The sequence below is a fragment of the Hypanus sabinus genome, chromosome 3, assembly GCF_030144855.1.
Source record: "Hypanus sabinus isolate sHypSab1 chromosome 3, sHypSab1.hap1, whole genome shotgun sequence".
Lineage (NCBI taxonomy): Eukaryota > Metazoa > Chordata > Chondrichthyes > Myliobatiformes > Dasyatidae > Hypanus > Hypanus sabinus.
This window is the reverse complement of record NC_082708.1, coordinates 45,904,735-45,921,292: the sequence shown is the minus strand read 5'-3', so window position 1 is coordinate 45,921,292 and position 16,558 is coordinate 45,904,735. Positions and strand designations below refer to the sequence as shown.

The window sequence follows — 16,558 nt, the reverse complement described above, 5'->3', positions numbered from 1 at the left end:
CTGAAATATATTTTATAATGATAATCTTGAACCAGCATAAATAAACTTGGATCCTAAATATCCAAGCAGTAAGTAGTACTTCTTTCAAATCCTTCCCGAATACTGTTACCATTTTCTTGCCGCTGCTCCTAAGTCAGTAAATTATTCTGTGCACATCCATGTAGGTGCCAGTAATATTCAAGCACTTCATGTAAATGAGCTGTGGCATCATTACAGAACCAGAATATTTCCTATCATCATCTGACTTCCACAAATTTTCCTTTGTAGGCTCTTGATAGAGACATTATTATAATATTTCATCTTCCAAGAGAGATAACTCATTGTAGAACAGCAATTAATGCTGGAATTACTCTATACTACAATTCTGTACCGCACTACATGGCAGAATCATATGCTCATTTTGCCCTAATGTTTTACTTCCAAGGCTGATTGAGCAGACACTTCAAATGGAAAAGCTAACAGGTCTGCACTATTTACTAACATTGAGTACATTAGTGCTATTAATGATAGAAAAAAATGACTCTTTAAAATTCATTCCTTAAATTTAGAATCACTGAGCTCAAAATCAATGAGTATTCTTGAGAATGTGGCCCTTATTGAAAGCAGATGCATATTGTACCTACCGCTGGCTAATGTGTGAAATTGTATCTGAGAGAACATGAACTGATATGTCTTCTTGATACAATGTCACATGGACATGCAACCACCAAACAACACAGCTCACACACACAAGAAATCCCTGTGTAATTCTGTTGTGTGCTTATAATTAAAATAGACAGCAATTTAAGGATTCTTGATTATAATATAGGAAATGCTAATACAGATAAACATGGACATATTTTACATACTACTACCAAGTTTCCACAAGATGGCAGGTAATGCACATTTTACCATTCAAGGATAAATTTTGCATTCAGGATGCATTTTAGTTACTCATGGGCCAAAACACAAGGAATGGGGTTACTTGACACAGATAAAAAGCAGACCAATGATTCCCCTTTTATGATAAAAAGTCTACATTATGCACATCTTTATATTTCAGAATGGCCTGGATATACAGACAAGTCATTTTAATGCAGTGATTTGGTGCAATTTGTAATTCCAGCACATATTTTGAAATACAATTAGACAGATTTTTAAACATTTATATCTCCTCAAAAATTTAGTTTTAAAATACTTTTTGATCTACTTCAAAGCGGAAACATTAAAGTTTGAATGATACAACAATTACATTTGAATAATATAACTTAAAACAGCAATTAAATTCACAATGTAAATCTCTATATACTCATAACCCAATTTTAAATTTCTTCAAAAAAACATACTAAACTACATTCTAGCTAAGCAGGGTTATACTGATCAATTCCTTAATAAATTTTAATACGTTATGTCAAAACCTCTTAAAGCGGACTTATCACTGTCCTTTAGTTTCAGGATCCAACTTTTTCTTCCTTGAAGGGATGCAATTTGCAAGAAATCTCATTCAAATAATTCATGAAGATGTGGATAGCTTTGAGGTGTGACTTTATTTTCCTCAAGAAAAATATTTAAAATGACCAGGCACGACTATGGAAACTCAGGTTAAATTAGCTTTCAGGTGCTGAGTGAGTTTTGAAAGCTCATTAACACGGAAGGAAATAAGGGAAGAAGATAAAGACTGATGTAAAGTTTAGGTTGGATCTGACAAAGTTTAAAGGAGGAATCAGAAAATACTGACATTATTTAAATAAATCAACAAGTGTAGAGGGAACAGATGAATGCTTCCAGGGCTCATCCTTCTATACTTCATCACTGTTCTCTCCAACATCTATTTCTGAAACCTAAAGATGATGGGTTTGGTTATCAATAGCAATTATCAGAAATTTTATTAGGTTTCCATAGATGTAGTTAGAGACTGAGTTCTTACTTTCTCACCATCATAGAGTTTATTATTTCAGTAGTTATTCTACAGGAAAATATTGTGATGCTGGGAATCTGAAATAATTGAAAAAAATATCAGAAATATTCTGCGTCAGATAGCATCTTTGGAACGAGAAAACAAAGCTAACCTTTTATTTTTATGACCTTTAATTGGAAGTTTTGCTTTGATTAGTTACAGGTTATTTGTGCTTAATGAAAGAAAACTTGAAGTGGCTGCTGCTGCACCATGGCAAGATTCCAGGCTAGATTTCCAACAACGTTATTGATCTTAGCTGTATTGCTCTGAAGAGGGACCGTTTCAAGAGACGGAATTTTTTATATAGAAGAATGACTACTTTAAAAAAAATATTTGTATACAGATCTGAGGAGCTTTGGCAATAACTAAGCCTTGCCTTTGGAAAAACTGCAAACAGAAGATCGCATTCACATAGTAGCATTAAAGGAATGGCAATACTTTTCTAAGTCAGGATGCCATGCGATTTGGAGGTGCTGTTTGATGCCATTCTCAGTGGGAAGGTCACATGTTTGGATGCAGCTGTACTTATTGTAGCAGTTACTGCATCCATTGTGTGAGCTTAGGGAAAGATTTAGATTCAGTTTATTGTCATTTAGAAACCACAAATGCAATGCAGTTAAAAAATGAGACAACGTTCTCCGGAATGATAACACAAAAAAAGCACACGACAAAACAGACCACATAACGTTTGGTAATCCCCAATCTAGAGTCCGGAGAAGCTGCTGCGTATTAATATTGCGCTACCATCTTAGCACATTCCCCGAAAAGGAACTCCAAACCCATCAGACAAAACAAGATTACCCAGACACACCAAGTCAAGAGACTAGCACTACCACCCAACAAACCAAAAACCTACACAAAACCACATAGTTATAGTTAACATTTAGTTGCAACAGTGCAGACAATACCATAATTGATAAAAGACTGACAAAAACCACATAATTTAACATACAGTTCCAACAGTGCAAAGCAATACCGTGATCTGTTAAAGAGCAGACCATGGCATGGTAAAAAAAGTCTCAAATTCCCGACAGCCCATCATCTCACGCAGACGGTAGAAGGAAGAAAACCTCTTCCTGCCATGAACCTCCAGCTCCACGACCTTGCCGATACAGCCCCCTGGAAGCACTCGGCCACAGCCATCTGAGTCTTTCTGAAAACTTCGAGCCTCCAACCAGCCCTTCGACACCAAGCACCATCTCTGCCAAGTGCTTTGACCCCAGCCCCGGCTGCCGAGCAACAGGCAAAGCCGAGGATTCGGGGCCTTCCTCCCGGAGATTTTTCCGATCGCACAATAGCAGTGGCAGCAAAACAGGCATTTCAAAAGTTTCACCAGATGTTCATGGGATAACAATTAGATGCTGCTTTGTCCTGGATAATGTTAAACTTTGAGTATTGTTGGAACTGCATTCATCCCAGTAAGTGGAAGGTATTTCATTGTATGCCTCTAAATGGTGAAATGACTTTGGAAAATCATGAATAAGTCTCTCTTGCAGAATACGCAGCCTCTGATTCGCTTTTGTAATATTTATATGATTAGTCTGGTTGTTTCTGGTTTTTGGTGACCCGGGATGTTTATGGTAATGATGATGCTTATGGAGATGGTCATTTCCCAACACCCGCGGGGATGGAGGAGTATCAACCCAAGATGGTTGTCCAGGTTTTGTTTTGCTGTCTGTAGCCATATCCTATTTCTCTATCTAGGATTTATCCCAGTTTAAAGCCTTTTGAGGAAGAGAAGGTTACCAATGGTGAAACAGATAAAAATGGTTGGTCTGTCCAAAGGAACTTCTGCAGAGGTGTCTGGGCTGAAATATTAGTTTTACATCTACAGCTCTATTTATGCTAAGGATTATTCCAAAAAAAAAATACAGATTTTCTTTTATTCCTAATTTCTTAAATTTTTCTAAAAAGAAGCACCCTGAATTTATAAAATACCTTTGATATCCCATTCAGTATATCTCACTTGCTTGACAGCAAAAAAAGTCTTCTTGAAGTATAGGCACTGTTACAATGCAAAAAATACTGCAACTAATTTGCACAAAGCCAGTTCCCACATAAAGCAATGTAACACTGACTAATTAATCTGCTTTGCTGACATTGATTAAATAATTATGTTTGGTCAGGTTGTTGGGGTGTATGGGGGGCGGTGGATGTAGGAAAAGAAACTTCATGCTCTATTTGTAAAGGTTCCTGGAGATCTTTTATATTTACCTGTCCTCTTATTAGGAGTTACTTTTTATGAATATTAGTTGATGTGACCTCTACAATGTCACTGTAGTAATCTTCACCACACCAAGGATATTATCTTCTGGGTTCCAACCATGGAACGATTGTTGATGCCAGATGGGGTGGTCTGAGTAAGACCGTAAGACACGTAAGAAGAATTAGACCATTTGGGCTGTCAAGTCTGCTCTGCCATTTAATCATGGCTTGTTCACTATCCCTCCAGTAGTTGTGTCTAACTTTCACACTCCCTTCTTCCCATCACACTCCATCTGCCTCTCTTTTTCTTCCTCTTTGTCAGTCTCCATCTATCATTCACCTGCCAATATCTCCCAACTTCGTCCCACATCCCCTCCCCTACTTGTCACCACCTGCCTGCTATCTTTCACTCCTAGAGTCAGAGTGTCATACAACATGAAAACATGTCCTTCAACTAACTCATCCATGTGTTACCAGTCGGCTAGTCCATCTGCTGCATTTGGCTAGCAGCCGCCTTAACCTCTCCTATCCATGTATTGAACTAGTCAGCTTTTAAATTCTGCTGATATATTCCAAGTTCAAAGTAAATTTATTATCAAAGTACATAGATATCACCATATACAATCCTGAGATTCATTTGCTTGCAGGCATACTCAGTAAATCCAAGAAGCATAATAGGATCAACTGCAACCAACAGGACAGACAAAATGCGAAAGACCACAAACTGCAAATACAAAAGCAATAACGATCAAGAACATGAGATGAAGAAGCCTTGAAAGTGAGTTCACAGGTTGTGGGAACAGTTCAGTGATGAGCGAATGAAGTTATCCCAACTTGTTCAAGAGTCTATGATTGAAGAGTACTAATCGTTCCTGAACATGGAGCTGTGGGTCCTGAGGTTCTTTTACCTTCTTCCCGATGGCAGCATCGAGAAAAGAGCATGGCCTGGGTGGAGGGGTTGTTGATAATGGATATTGTTTTCTTGCATCAGCATTCCTTGTAGATGTGCTCAATGGTGGGTAGGCCTTTACTGGTGATTGACTGGGCCATATCCACTACTTCATGTAGGATTTTCGGTTCAAGGGCAATGGCGTTTTCACACCAGACCCATACTCTCCACCACACATCTATAGAAGTTTGTCAAAGTTTTAGACGTTATGTCAAATCTACACAAGCTTCTAAGTAGAGCTGCTGCCATGCTTTTGTCGTAAATGTAAATCTGTCACAGGACAGATTCTCTGAAATAACACTGAGGAATTTAAAGTTACTAAACCTCTTCACCACCCCCTCCCCCGATGAGAACAGGCTCATGGATCTCTAGTTCTCCAGCTTCCTCCTCCTGAAGTCAATAATCAGTTTCTTGGTCTTGCTGACACTGATTGAGAGGTTGTTGTTGTGGTACCACTCAACCAGATTTTCAATCTCCCTCCTCTATGCTGATTTGGTCTCAAAGACTGAAATCATAGGGTCAAGGGGTGCTGTGGGGTTTGTGAAGGCTCTTCCATGTTTTGATGGTTAAAGCATAAGAGACATTGAGCTCATCTGGGAGCAAAGCCTTGTTATCACCTATGCCACTTGATTTCAGCTTGTAAGAGGTAATAGTATTCAAGTCCTGCCGCAGCTGTCAAGCATCCTTCAGTCTGATCTGGAATTGCCACTTCACCCCTGAAATGGCTTTCCGGAGTTTGTACCCAAACTTCTTGTATCTTATTTAGTCACCAGACTTGAATGCCACTGATCTGGTCCTCAGCAGGTTGCGAAACTCATGTTTCATCCAGGGCTTTAGGGGAAGACTTGGAATGATTTTGTGGGAACATACTCATCTACAACTCTTTTTATAAAGTCCATGACAACTGTGGTGTACTCATTCAGATACACTGATGAGTCCTTGAACGTGGCCCAGTCCACTGACTTGAAGCAATTCAGTAGTTGCTCCTCTGCCTCCTGCGACCACCTCTTTGTTTTCCTTATCTCTGGAGCTTTGCTCTTTACCTCTGCCTGTGTAGAGTTAGGAGAATGACAGCCACGTGATCAGATTTCCTGAAACGCAGTCTGGACACAGAATGATAGATATCTATCTTATTGTAATATAGCAGTCTAGGGTGATGGAACCCCTGGTGCTGCAGGTTATATGCTGATGATAACAGGGCAAAGATTTTTAAAGCAAGGCTGATTGAAGACCCCGATTATGATTTGAAATGCGTCCGGGTGGACTGCTTCTTGTTTAGTGATGCATCTTGACTGCTTGATTTACATTGGCTTTTGGCGGTATGTAAGCTGTGGTTAGAATGATGGAGGACAACTCTCCTGGGGTAAGTAGAATGGTCGGCATTTAATTATTAGATGTTTCAGGTCAGGGGAACAAGAGTATGACAAAACCGACATGCCCAAGCAACACAAAGAACTTATCATGAAATGCAGATCCTGAACTTTTGGCTTCTCTGAATTCACAGTTCAGTCCATCTTGTGTATCGAGAAGTCTTCAGGTCTTACCAATGTATTTGGCATTTCCCAAGTGAGCCATGTCGCTGAGAAATACTGAAAACAGCAATTCCTTATTTCCCTCCAATACAGCAATCTTGACCTTAGGCCCTAAATCTTGTTCTCCAGAGATTATACATTTGCTAACAAGATGCTGGGTAGACAGAATGTCCATCCTGTGCATTTTAGCCTGCCTTGCAGCGCCCTCTCCTCCTCAACCACTATTTTTGGCAGCTCATTTTAAATATGCATCACCTTTTGCATGAAGAAGTTGCCCCCGTAACCCTCTTAAATCTCATGCCTCTGATCATAAATCTATGCCCCCTTTCTTTTAGCATTCCCTCCTTGGGAAAATAACTATGTGCTTTCTCCCTGTCTATGTCCCTAATGATCTTATAAACATCAATCTCAATCTCTTATGTTCCAGTGAATAAATCTACGCAACCTCTCCGTGTAACTCAGGCATCTCAGGACAGGCAACTGGTAAATCTGACACTCATGCTAGTGTAAAAACAACTTCCTATAACAGAATGACTAAAATTGTATATAATACTCCAGTATGCCCTCACTGACATCTTATATAACTGCAATATAACTTTCCAAACTTCTGAGTTCAATGCCCTCACTGATGAAGGCCAGCATGCCAAGTGTTCTTCACCCACCTACCCACCCACCCGTGACATCGCTCCAGCGAACTACACTCAGTGGCCACTTTATTAGGTACACCTGTTCGTTAATGCAAATATCTAATTAGTCTATCATGTGGTAGCATAAACACATGCAGACTTGGTCAAGGTTTTTATTTGTTATTCAGACCAAACATCAGAATGAGGATGAGATTTGATCTAAGTGACTTTGGCTGTGCAATGATTGTTGGTACCAGATGGGGTGGTTTGAGCATAGCTGTTTTACTCAACTTCATTCTCCTGCCTCCTCCCGTAACCTTTGACGCCCTTAACTCTCAAGAACCTAACAACATCCACTTCAAATAAACCGGTGGCTTGGCCCCCACAGCCAGCTAGGGCAATAGAGTCCTCAGATTCACCCTTTTGAGCCACTAAGCCCAGCAACCCCTGAATTTATCCTAGCCTAATCACAGGATAATTTACTATGACAAAATAACCTACTAACCAGCACATCTTTGGAATGTGGGACGAAACTGGAGCACCCGGAGAAAATCCATGCATTCCATGGGGAGGATGTACAGACTCCTTATAGAGGATGCTGGGATTGTACTCTGAACTCCAATGCCCCAAGCTGTAATAACATTGCACTAACCTTTGCACTACCGTGGTGCCCATGTAACAGTGTCACAATGTTCTTCTAATAAAAGGAAGTAGTGTCTTTCAATTTTATGATTGTGTCCTCTTGTCTGAGACTCCCCCACTACAGGCAACATCCTCTTTGTGTGCACTCTATCTAGGTCTTTGAATATTCAGTGATATCCCCCCTCAATCTTCCAAAGTCCATTGAGTACAGGCCTAGGGCCATCAAATGCTCCACATACAATCACCCTTTCATTCTTAGGATCATTCTCATGAACTTCCTCTGAACCCTTTTGAATGCCAACACATCATTTCTTAGATAAGGGGTCCAAAATTGGTTACAATACTTCAAGTGTGGTCCAACCAATATATTATAAAGCTTCAACATTACATTCTTGCTTTTATATTCTAGTTTGAGAGTATCTCAGAAACTTCTGATCTCCTAGGATTTTCATGCACAACAGTCTCTAGAGTTTATAGAGAATGGTGTGAAAAACAAAAATCATCCAGTGAGCAGCAGGTCTGTGGGAGAAAATTCTTTGTTAATGAGAGGCCAGAGGAGATGGCCTCACTGGTTCAAGCTGACAGGAAGTCAACAGAATCTCAAATAGTCACGCTTTACAGAAGTGCTGAGCAGGAGAGCATCTCTAAACACATATGTTGAATCTTGAACTGGATGGGCTATCGCAGTAGAAGATCACAATAGGTTCTACTCCTACACCTTCACACTACAATACCTAATTTACTATCATCCACAACAACCTGGCACTCAATATCAGTAAGATGAGAGAGCTGATTGAGGACTTCAGGAAGGGTAAGACAAAGGAACACATACCAATCCTCATAGAGGGATCAGAAGTGGAGAGAGTGAGCAGCTTCAAGTTCCTGGGTGTCAAGATCTCTGAGGATCTAACCTGGTCCCAACATATCGATGTAGTTATAAAGAAGGCAAGGCAGTGGCTATACTTTATTAGGAGTTTGATATTTGGCATGTCAACAAATACACTCGAAAACTTCTATAGTTGTACCGTGGAGAGCATTCTGACAGGCTACATCACTGTCTGGTATGGAGGGGCTACTGCACAGGACCGAAAGAAGCTGCAGAAGGTTGTAAATCTAGTCAGCTCCATCTTGGGCACTAGCCTACAAAGTAACCAAGACATCTTTAGGGAGCGGTGACTCAGAAAGGCAGCATCCATTATTAATGATCCCCAGCTCCCAGGGCATGTCCTTTTCTCACTGTTACCATCAGGCAGGAGATACAGAAGCCTGAAGGCACACTCAGCGATTCAGAACAGCTTCTTCCCCTCTGTCATCCGATTCCTAAATGGATATTGAAGCCTTGGACACTACCTCACTTTTTAAAAAAATATACGGCATTCCTGTTTTTACATATTTTTAAAAATCTATTCACTATATGTAATTGATTTACTTGTTTATTTATTGTTTTATTTTAATTATTATTATTATTTTTCTCTCTCTACTAGATTACGTATTGCATTGAACTGCTGCTGAAAAGTTAATAAATTTCATGTCACATGCCAATGGTAATAAACCTGATTCTGATTACTAACAATGCCTCGTACATTCAGCCCAAGATTGTTATTCACATTTTTTTTAGCTCTTTTTTTTTCCCATGGTAGAAATGTCAAATGCTAGAGGGAGAAGTTTAAAGAAAATATTTTGCTTTTGCACAAGGAGTGATAGGTGCCCCGACTGAATTGCCAGGGGGTGTGAGAGATAGAGATATAATAGCATTGTTTAAGAGGCATTTAGATAAACATTTCATCAGGCAAGGAATAGAGGGATATGGACCATGTGCCAACAGCTGGGATTACTTTAGACTGGCATTACGCAAGACACATTCCTGTACTGTACTGTTCTACATTCCATATTTCTTGATCAAGAAGCTATCAATTTCACCTTTGAGGATACTCAAAGACCTGGTGTTGATAGTCATCTTTTGAGAATTCAAAATATTCATATTAGGTCTGCACAGCAGTGATGTCTGGTACCAAGTGATCCTGCTTCAACCCACATTCAGCATCAATGAGTAGCTTGTTGATGAGTAACTGCTCAAAAGTTCAAAGCAAATGTATTATCAAAGTATGTCTACATCACCATATACTACCCTAAAATTCATTCTATTGTGGCGACCCACTTCCTAGCGCACTCGAACCGGCTCACAAATAGCCAGCGCGCCGGCATAAAGGCCAGTCTCAAAAGGGCACCAGGTCTGCTTCACCAACAAAGGGAAAAGCCTGCGGGGGATTGTGAGTACGTGCCCCTACAGCATCCGCACCCGCGGAAGGTGGGATCAGGGAGGCTTTAAAGCAAGGCTGTGAAGTTCGAATAAAATCTTTCTTTAACTGCAGTTTACCGACTCCGTGTTATTATTTTAGTGCTGCGTGTAGCACACCACTACAATTGGTGACCCTGATGGTCCAAACGATTTTTGGACTGGAGATGAACGACGCCGCATCTGTTCATGCAGCTTCATTGAAACTGCCAAGCTTCTGGACTCTGCGACCTCACCTATGGTTCCAGCAAGCAGAAGCCCAATTCCACCTTCGGCAGATGACCTTAGAGGACACCCGTTACTACTACATGGTGAGCTCCCTCGACCAGGTCACAGCGGCTCACAGCCTGCTGGTCGACCTGGGGAGGCAGAGACTGGTCCACGCCGAGACCTTTCAGACGTTCTCCCTGGGAGAAGCCCAGTTGCCAGCCCCACACCTCGACTCCATCATGTTGACGAACAATGACTTCACCAGAGTCCTGGCGGATTTCTGGCACCGCAGTTCACGGCAGCCATGCCCCGACACGGCGTACAGCACCACATCCCGACCCAGGGACCACCCTTCCACGCCCGTGCTCTCCGGCTTCCCTCGGACAAGCTCTGACTGGCGAAGGAGGAGTTCAAGACGATGGAGGAATTGGGGATCATCCGGCAGTCCGACAGCCCATGGGCCTCCCCCCTGCACATGGTGCCCAAAGCGACAGGGAGCTGGAGACCGTGCGGCAACTACCGCAGGCTGAATGAGGCTACCACACCGGACCGCTACCCTGTGCCGCACATACAGGACTTTGCAGCAAACCTGCACGGTGCACGGATCTTCTCCAAGGTAGACCTCGTCCGGAGATACCATCAAATATCGGGACGACGTCCCCAAAACAGCACTCATCACCCCGTTCGGCCTTTTCGAGTTCCTCCGCATGCCGTTTGGCCTGAAGAATGCTGCACAGATGTTCCAGCGGTTAATGGACGCGGTGGGACACGACCTGGACTTCGCATTCATCTATTTGGACGACATCCTCATAGCCAGCAGCAGTCATCAGGAGCATCTGTCCCACCTCCGTCAACTCTACACCCGACTAAGTGAGTACGGTCTAACAATCAACCCGGCCAAATGCCAGTTCGGACTCGACACCATTGACTTCCTGGGCCACAGGATTACTAAAGACGGGGCGACCCCTCTGCCTGTTAAGGTAGACATGGTCTGCCATTTCCCCCGACCCACCATGATCAAAGGCCTTCAGGAATTTGTAGGTATGGTCAATTTCTACCACCGCTTCCTCCCTTCAGCTGCCCGAATCAGGCGTCCCCTGTTCGCCCTGATGTCGGGTCCGGGCAAGGACATTACCTGGGACGAGGAGTCCGCCACCACTTTCATTAAAACGAAAGAAGCCTTGGCGAACGCCGCGATGCTAGAGCACCACAGAATGGACGTCCCTACCGCCCTCACAGCGGACGCACCTAACACGGCAGTCAGTGGGGTACTGGAGCAACTCATCACGGGTCGCTGGTAACCCCTGGCAGTTTTCAGCAAGCATCTGCGGCCACTCCAGCTCAAATACAGTGCTTTCGACCGGGAACTGTTGGCGCTATACCTGGCAATCTGGCATTTCAGGTACTTCTTAGAAGGTCGGCCCTTCACCGTGTTCACGGACCACAAGCCGCTTACCTTTACATTCACGAAGGTGTCTGATCCCTGGTCGTCCCGCCAGCAGTGCTATCTGTCCTACATCTCTGAATACATGACAGATGTCCGGCACGTCTCGGGTAAGGACAATGTCGTGGCGGACGCGCTCTCTCGCCCTACCGTTCATGCCCTTTCCCAAGGGGTAGACTTTGAGGCGCTGGCAGAGGCGCAGCAGGCAGACGAGGAGATCCCTAGTTACAGAACCACAGTCTCTGGTTTGCAGCTCCAGGACCTCCCCATAGGCCCAGGTGAGAGGACCCTACTCTGTGACGTCGCCATCGGCCAACCCTGTCCCGTCGTCCTGGCACCTTGGCGGCGACGCGTTTTCGACTCCATTCATAACTTAGCGCACCCCTCCATCAGGACAACCATTCGGATGGTCTCCAGTAGGTTCGTTTGGCACGGACTCCGCAAACAGGTCAGTGAATGGGCCAGAACGTGCATGCACTGCCAGACGGCCAAGGTGCAGTGGCACACCAAAGCTCTGCCGCAGCAGTTCCACCCCACCCACTGGCGTTTCGACCACAGTCATGTGGATATCGTGGGCCCCCTGCCAGTGTCGCGCAGAGCATGGCACCTCCTCACTATTGTGGACCGGTTCACAAGATGGTCAGAGGCGATCCCGCTCACCGACACCACCTCCGAATCTTGCGCCCGGGCACTGATCGCCACCTGGGTGTCCGGCTTTGGTGTACCAGCCCACATTACCTCCGACAGAGGCGCCCAGTTCACCTCCAGCCTGTGGTCAGCTATGGCCAGCCTTTTGGGGACTCAGCTGCACCACACAACTGCCTACCACCCACAGTCGAACGACCTGGTGGAGCGTGTCCACCGTCACCTGAAGTCGGCTCTCATGGCCCGCCTGCGAGGAGCTAACTGGGTGCACGAGCTTCCCTGGGTCCTACTCAGCATCCGCACGGCGCCCAAAGATGATCTGCATGCCTCGTCGGCCGAGTTGGTGTACGGCGCACCCCTGGTCATCCCCGGGGAGTTCATACCAGCCCCAAGGGGGCAAGAGGAAGAACCCGCAGCAGTCCTGGGCAGACTACGCAAGAGGCTCGGTGACCAGGCCCCCATACCCACTTCGCAGCACGGGCGGCACCCGACCTGTGTACCCCAAGACCTGCAGAACTCTAAGTTTGTGTTTGTACGAAGGGGCGGGCATCGGCCACCGCTGCAACGGCCCTATGAGGGGCCGTTTACAGTGATCAGGAACAACGGGTCCACGTTCGTGCTGGATGTTGGGGGGAGAGAGGAGGTTTTCACGGTGGACCGACTCAAACCGGCCCATGTGGACTTGGCGCAACCGGTCAGTTTTCGGCACTGCAGCGCAAGAGGCCGACCTCCCAAACAGGGTCCGGCCCAGACTGTGGACATTGGGGGGTGTTTCGCCGGTTCTTGGGGGGGGTTATGTGCCGATCCACTTCCTAGCACACTCAAACCGGCTCACAAATAGCCAGCGCGCCGGCACAAAGGCCAGTCCCAAAAGGGCGCCAGGTCTGCTTCACCAACAAAGGGAAAAGCCTGCGGGGGATTGTGAGTACGTGCCCCTACAGCATCCGCGACCGCGGAGGGCGGGATCAGGGAGGCATTAAAGCAAGGCTGTGAAGTTCGAATAAAATCTTTCTTTAACTGCAGTTTACCGACTCCATGTTGTTATTTTACCGCTGTGTGTAGCACACCGCTACACTATTACATTTACAACAAAACAAACAAATACAATAGAATTAATGAAAAACTACACACAAAGACTGATGAACAACAAAAGTACAAAGGAAGACAAACTGCAAATCCAAAAGTCAACAAATCTTTTCATCCTCTTGCTTCTGCTTGGAAATATACTGAATGACGTGTAATTAGCTGGACTGCTATTTAAATTTAACAGAAATTGTTTGGGAAGCTTTCCTCTTTATCATGCAATGCCAATATAATTGATGCCTAGCGTTAAAGGGAAACAGACGCTTCAGCTATTAAGTATGTGGCAACCAATAAAGACCAATTGCTTTACCAGAGTTAGTTTGACTAGAGACACCTCTAAGTCTAGTCAGAATTCAATGTGGTTTGGAGGATGTCTTCAGTGTTTTAGTTGAAATACTCTATAGCCTCCCTATAGTTTCTTCTAGCCATGTTACCATGCAAAACACATCAAATTAAATGAACAGTGTACTGGTGAGGATATCACAATGAAACTATGTTCAATCCAGTTGGTATTTTGGAATGAAAGTGGTCTTTCCTGTTGTCTAAATGTTATCTCATCATCCTCTGAGGATGAGATATCAACAAAGCTTATTGCTAGTTCTTAATTGTCTAATACAATTTAGATTTGGAATAGAGCAGAGCTTTGATTTGGTCCAATTGTTACTGGCTTAATTTTGTGCATATTTATTGCCTCCAGGGTTTAGCACAAGTGGTTTTGTGTTGTTGTTTTAAAAAGTTGGTAAGCGCTGACAGGGCCAGCTTATGCGGCTTATTATTAATTGCCCTTAATTATGTGGTGGTGATCCTCTACAGTACTTCTAGCAGAGGTTTACCCTCCGATGAAGAAGCCCAGTTGATGGAATGTAGTTCTGCAAAGCAACAGGAGAACTGAGGAGGCAGATGATCGCAAATAAAAAGAGCTTTATGCTCAGCTGGCAGAAAGACTGTAAACTGGAATGATAAGCCCTGATAAATAAGCTAAAACAAAAGAATGTTTACAAGAGATAGTAAAGTGGCCACTTTCCATTGTAGTCGCAAAAATCAAAATATATGTATTGAAGGGTAAAAGTTTTTTTTAGAAATCAGGTCAAAATTGCTGCAAGTGAAGACTGTAGGAGTGCAGTAAATCTCAACCAGCAGGCCTGTCCTTTGGGAATGAAAGCTTGAGATACTGCTGCAGTTCCACAATGCGCAATCTTGCTTAGGTTAATTTTTACTTACACAATGTAAATGTTAAATTAATCGAGGAATACCCAACACCAAATGGAACTTTGGCTGAATTAAAATTCTAATAAACAGTAAAAATGTTTTGAGAAGTAAATGTAGCCAGTCAATTTTGAATGTTTGTTTATATGAATCAACAATGTCTCATTTGATATGTTTTTGCTTGCATACAGAATTTTGAGTGCATAGTCAAAAATAGAATATTTCAACAATATTTAAACATACCTTCATCACCAAGATCTCTGAAAAGATGATGGGTTTGTTTCAGCTTTGTAGCTCTCGTCATTAGTGCATCAATATCCTACAAGGAAAATTATCAGAATGAATAGCATTAAAGAATCATAAATTTACTAAAGGTGAATTATGTCTTTAATGACTGCTTGAGAAATAAATTACCAAAAAATGGATAAATATAATGAGCCACACCAACCTGGACTTGCCAAGTTTATATTTCGTTTAATCTAATACCTCTCGTGACATCCCAGGTAGCTATGGATGGATCATTTTCCTCAAAGAGACATTATTTCTTAAAAAGCTAGCCATTATTTTTTAATCAAATTGCCTGATTTAATTTTGCAAACACACTCCTAATATTTAGACAAGTTTAGTTAAGATCAAGGAGCTTAGGAGAATGGTGGAACCTAACGGCGACTCCTTTGCTTGCACCTTCAGTAACAGCTCTATTTCTATCTTCGATATCTCTTTTTTCCCTTTCAAGGTTCTTTTGAAGACGCTGACTTTGGTTCTTTGCGGAAATGGGACCCGCTCTTGGGGCCTCACAACCAGCAGCCTTTCAATATGCTGACGCGGTCTGGAAGACTAGTGCACCTTCAGGGTGCTGGATTTTTGTGATTCTAGAGGCGGGTGGATTCGAGGTCGGTGCTACTGCCTGAGTGTCGTGAGAGATGGAAGATCGTAAACCGGGAGCTGGCTGTGTGCCCAGAGATTTTGGGCACAGAGCTTGGAAAATGCAACGCAACAGACTTTTAACACCATAAATCAGTGAGTTGCTTTGTTATATGTCCCCTCTCACTGTGAAATGGGGACACCTCTTTTCCCTTATTAGGGACAGAGAGAGCCTGTAGTATGTTGAACGAGTAGTCTTTGAGGTACTGAGGTAGTCTATGTCTTTATTGATGCTTTGCTGCATGCTCGAGTACTCAGTGGGGGGTGCTGATGCTTTTTTGCTGATGGGGGGGTTGTTGATTTACTGCTGCTTATGAATAGGAGGGGGAGTTTGGGGGGCTTTTGGGTTCTAACATTTAACTGTTATTCATTCTTTGGGTCACTCCTCTGTCTTCGTGAATATTTGCAAAGAAAAAGTATTTCAGGATGTATATCGTGTACATTTCTCTGACATTAAATGTACCTCTTGAAACCTATTGACACTTAATTCTGACTGATCTGTCACTTCCTTGACCTTCATATTGCAATCATTCTCTCTGGTGGATCCTCTTAATAAGATTACTAATTAACTGTCCTTTCTTCAATTCCTCACTTGGTTTGATGATGGTTCTCTTCAAGAAAGGTGTCTTGAATACACTTCCTGAGCTCCCAATATCATTTCCCAGTAGATATGGAGATAAAAGTCTCCCTACAGTACTGTTTTGTTTTCCATCAATTTTCCTCATTTTTGTTTTATTTTAATGGTTTTGCAAGAATGGGGAAATAATTTCATTCTCTGAAATTAAAGTTACAGAAAACAAATTGTTTATTACTTTTAAATGAACAATGACAACTTGTGAATATCACTCCCCAGATCAATC

At 43.1% G+C, this 16,558-nt stretch overlaps 1 protein-coding gene across 1 annotated transcript in view; it reads right to left on the bottom strand.

Annotated features, from left to right (window-relative positions):
* Window positions 1-16,558, bottom strand: part of micu2 (mitochondrial calcium uptake 2) — a 406,323-nt gene that overhangs the window by 142,805 nt on the left and 246,960 nt on the right. Inside the window, exon 5 of the mRNA XM_059964209.1 lies at window positions 15,018-15,093. Within this exon, the coding sequence (XP_059820192.1) occupies window positions 15,018-15,093 (76 nt within the window). The remainder of the gene's footprint in view (window positions 1-15,017; window positions 15,094-16,558) is intronic.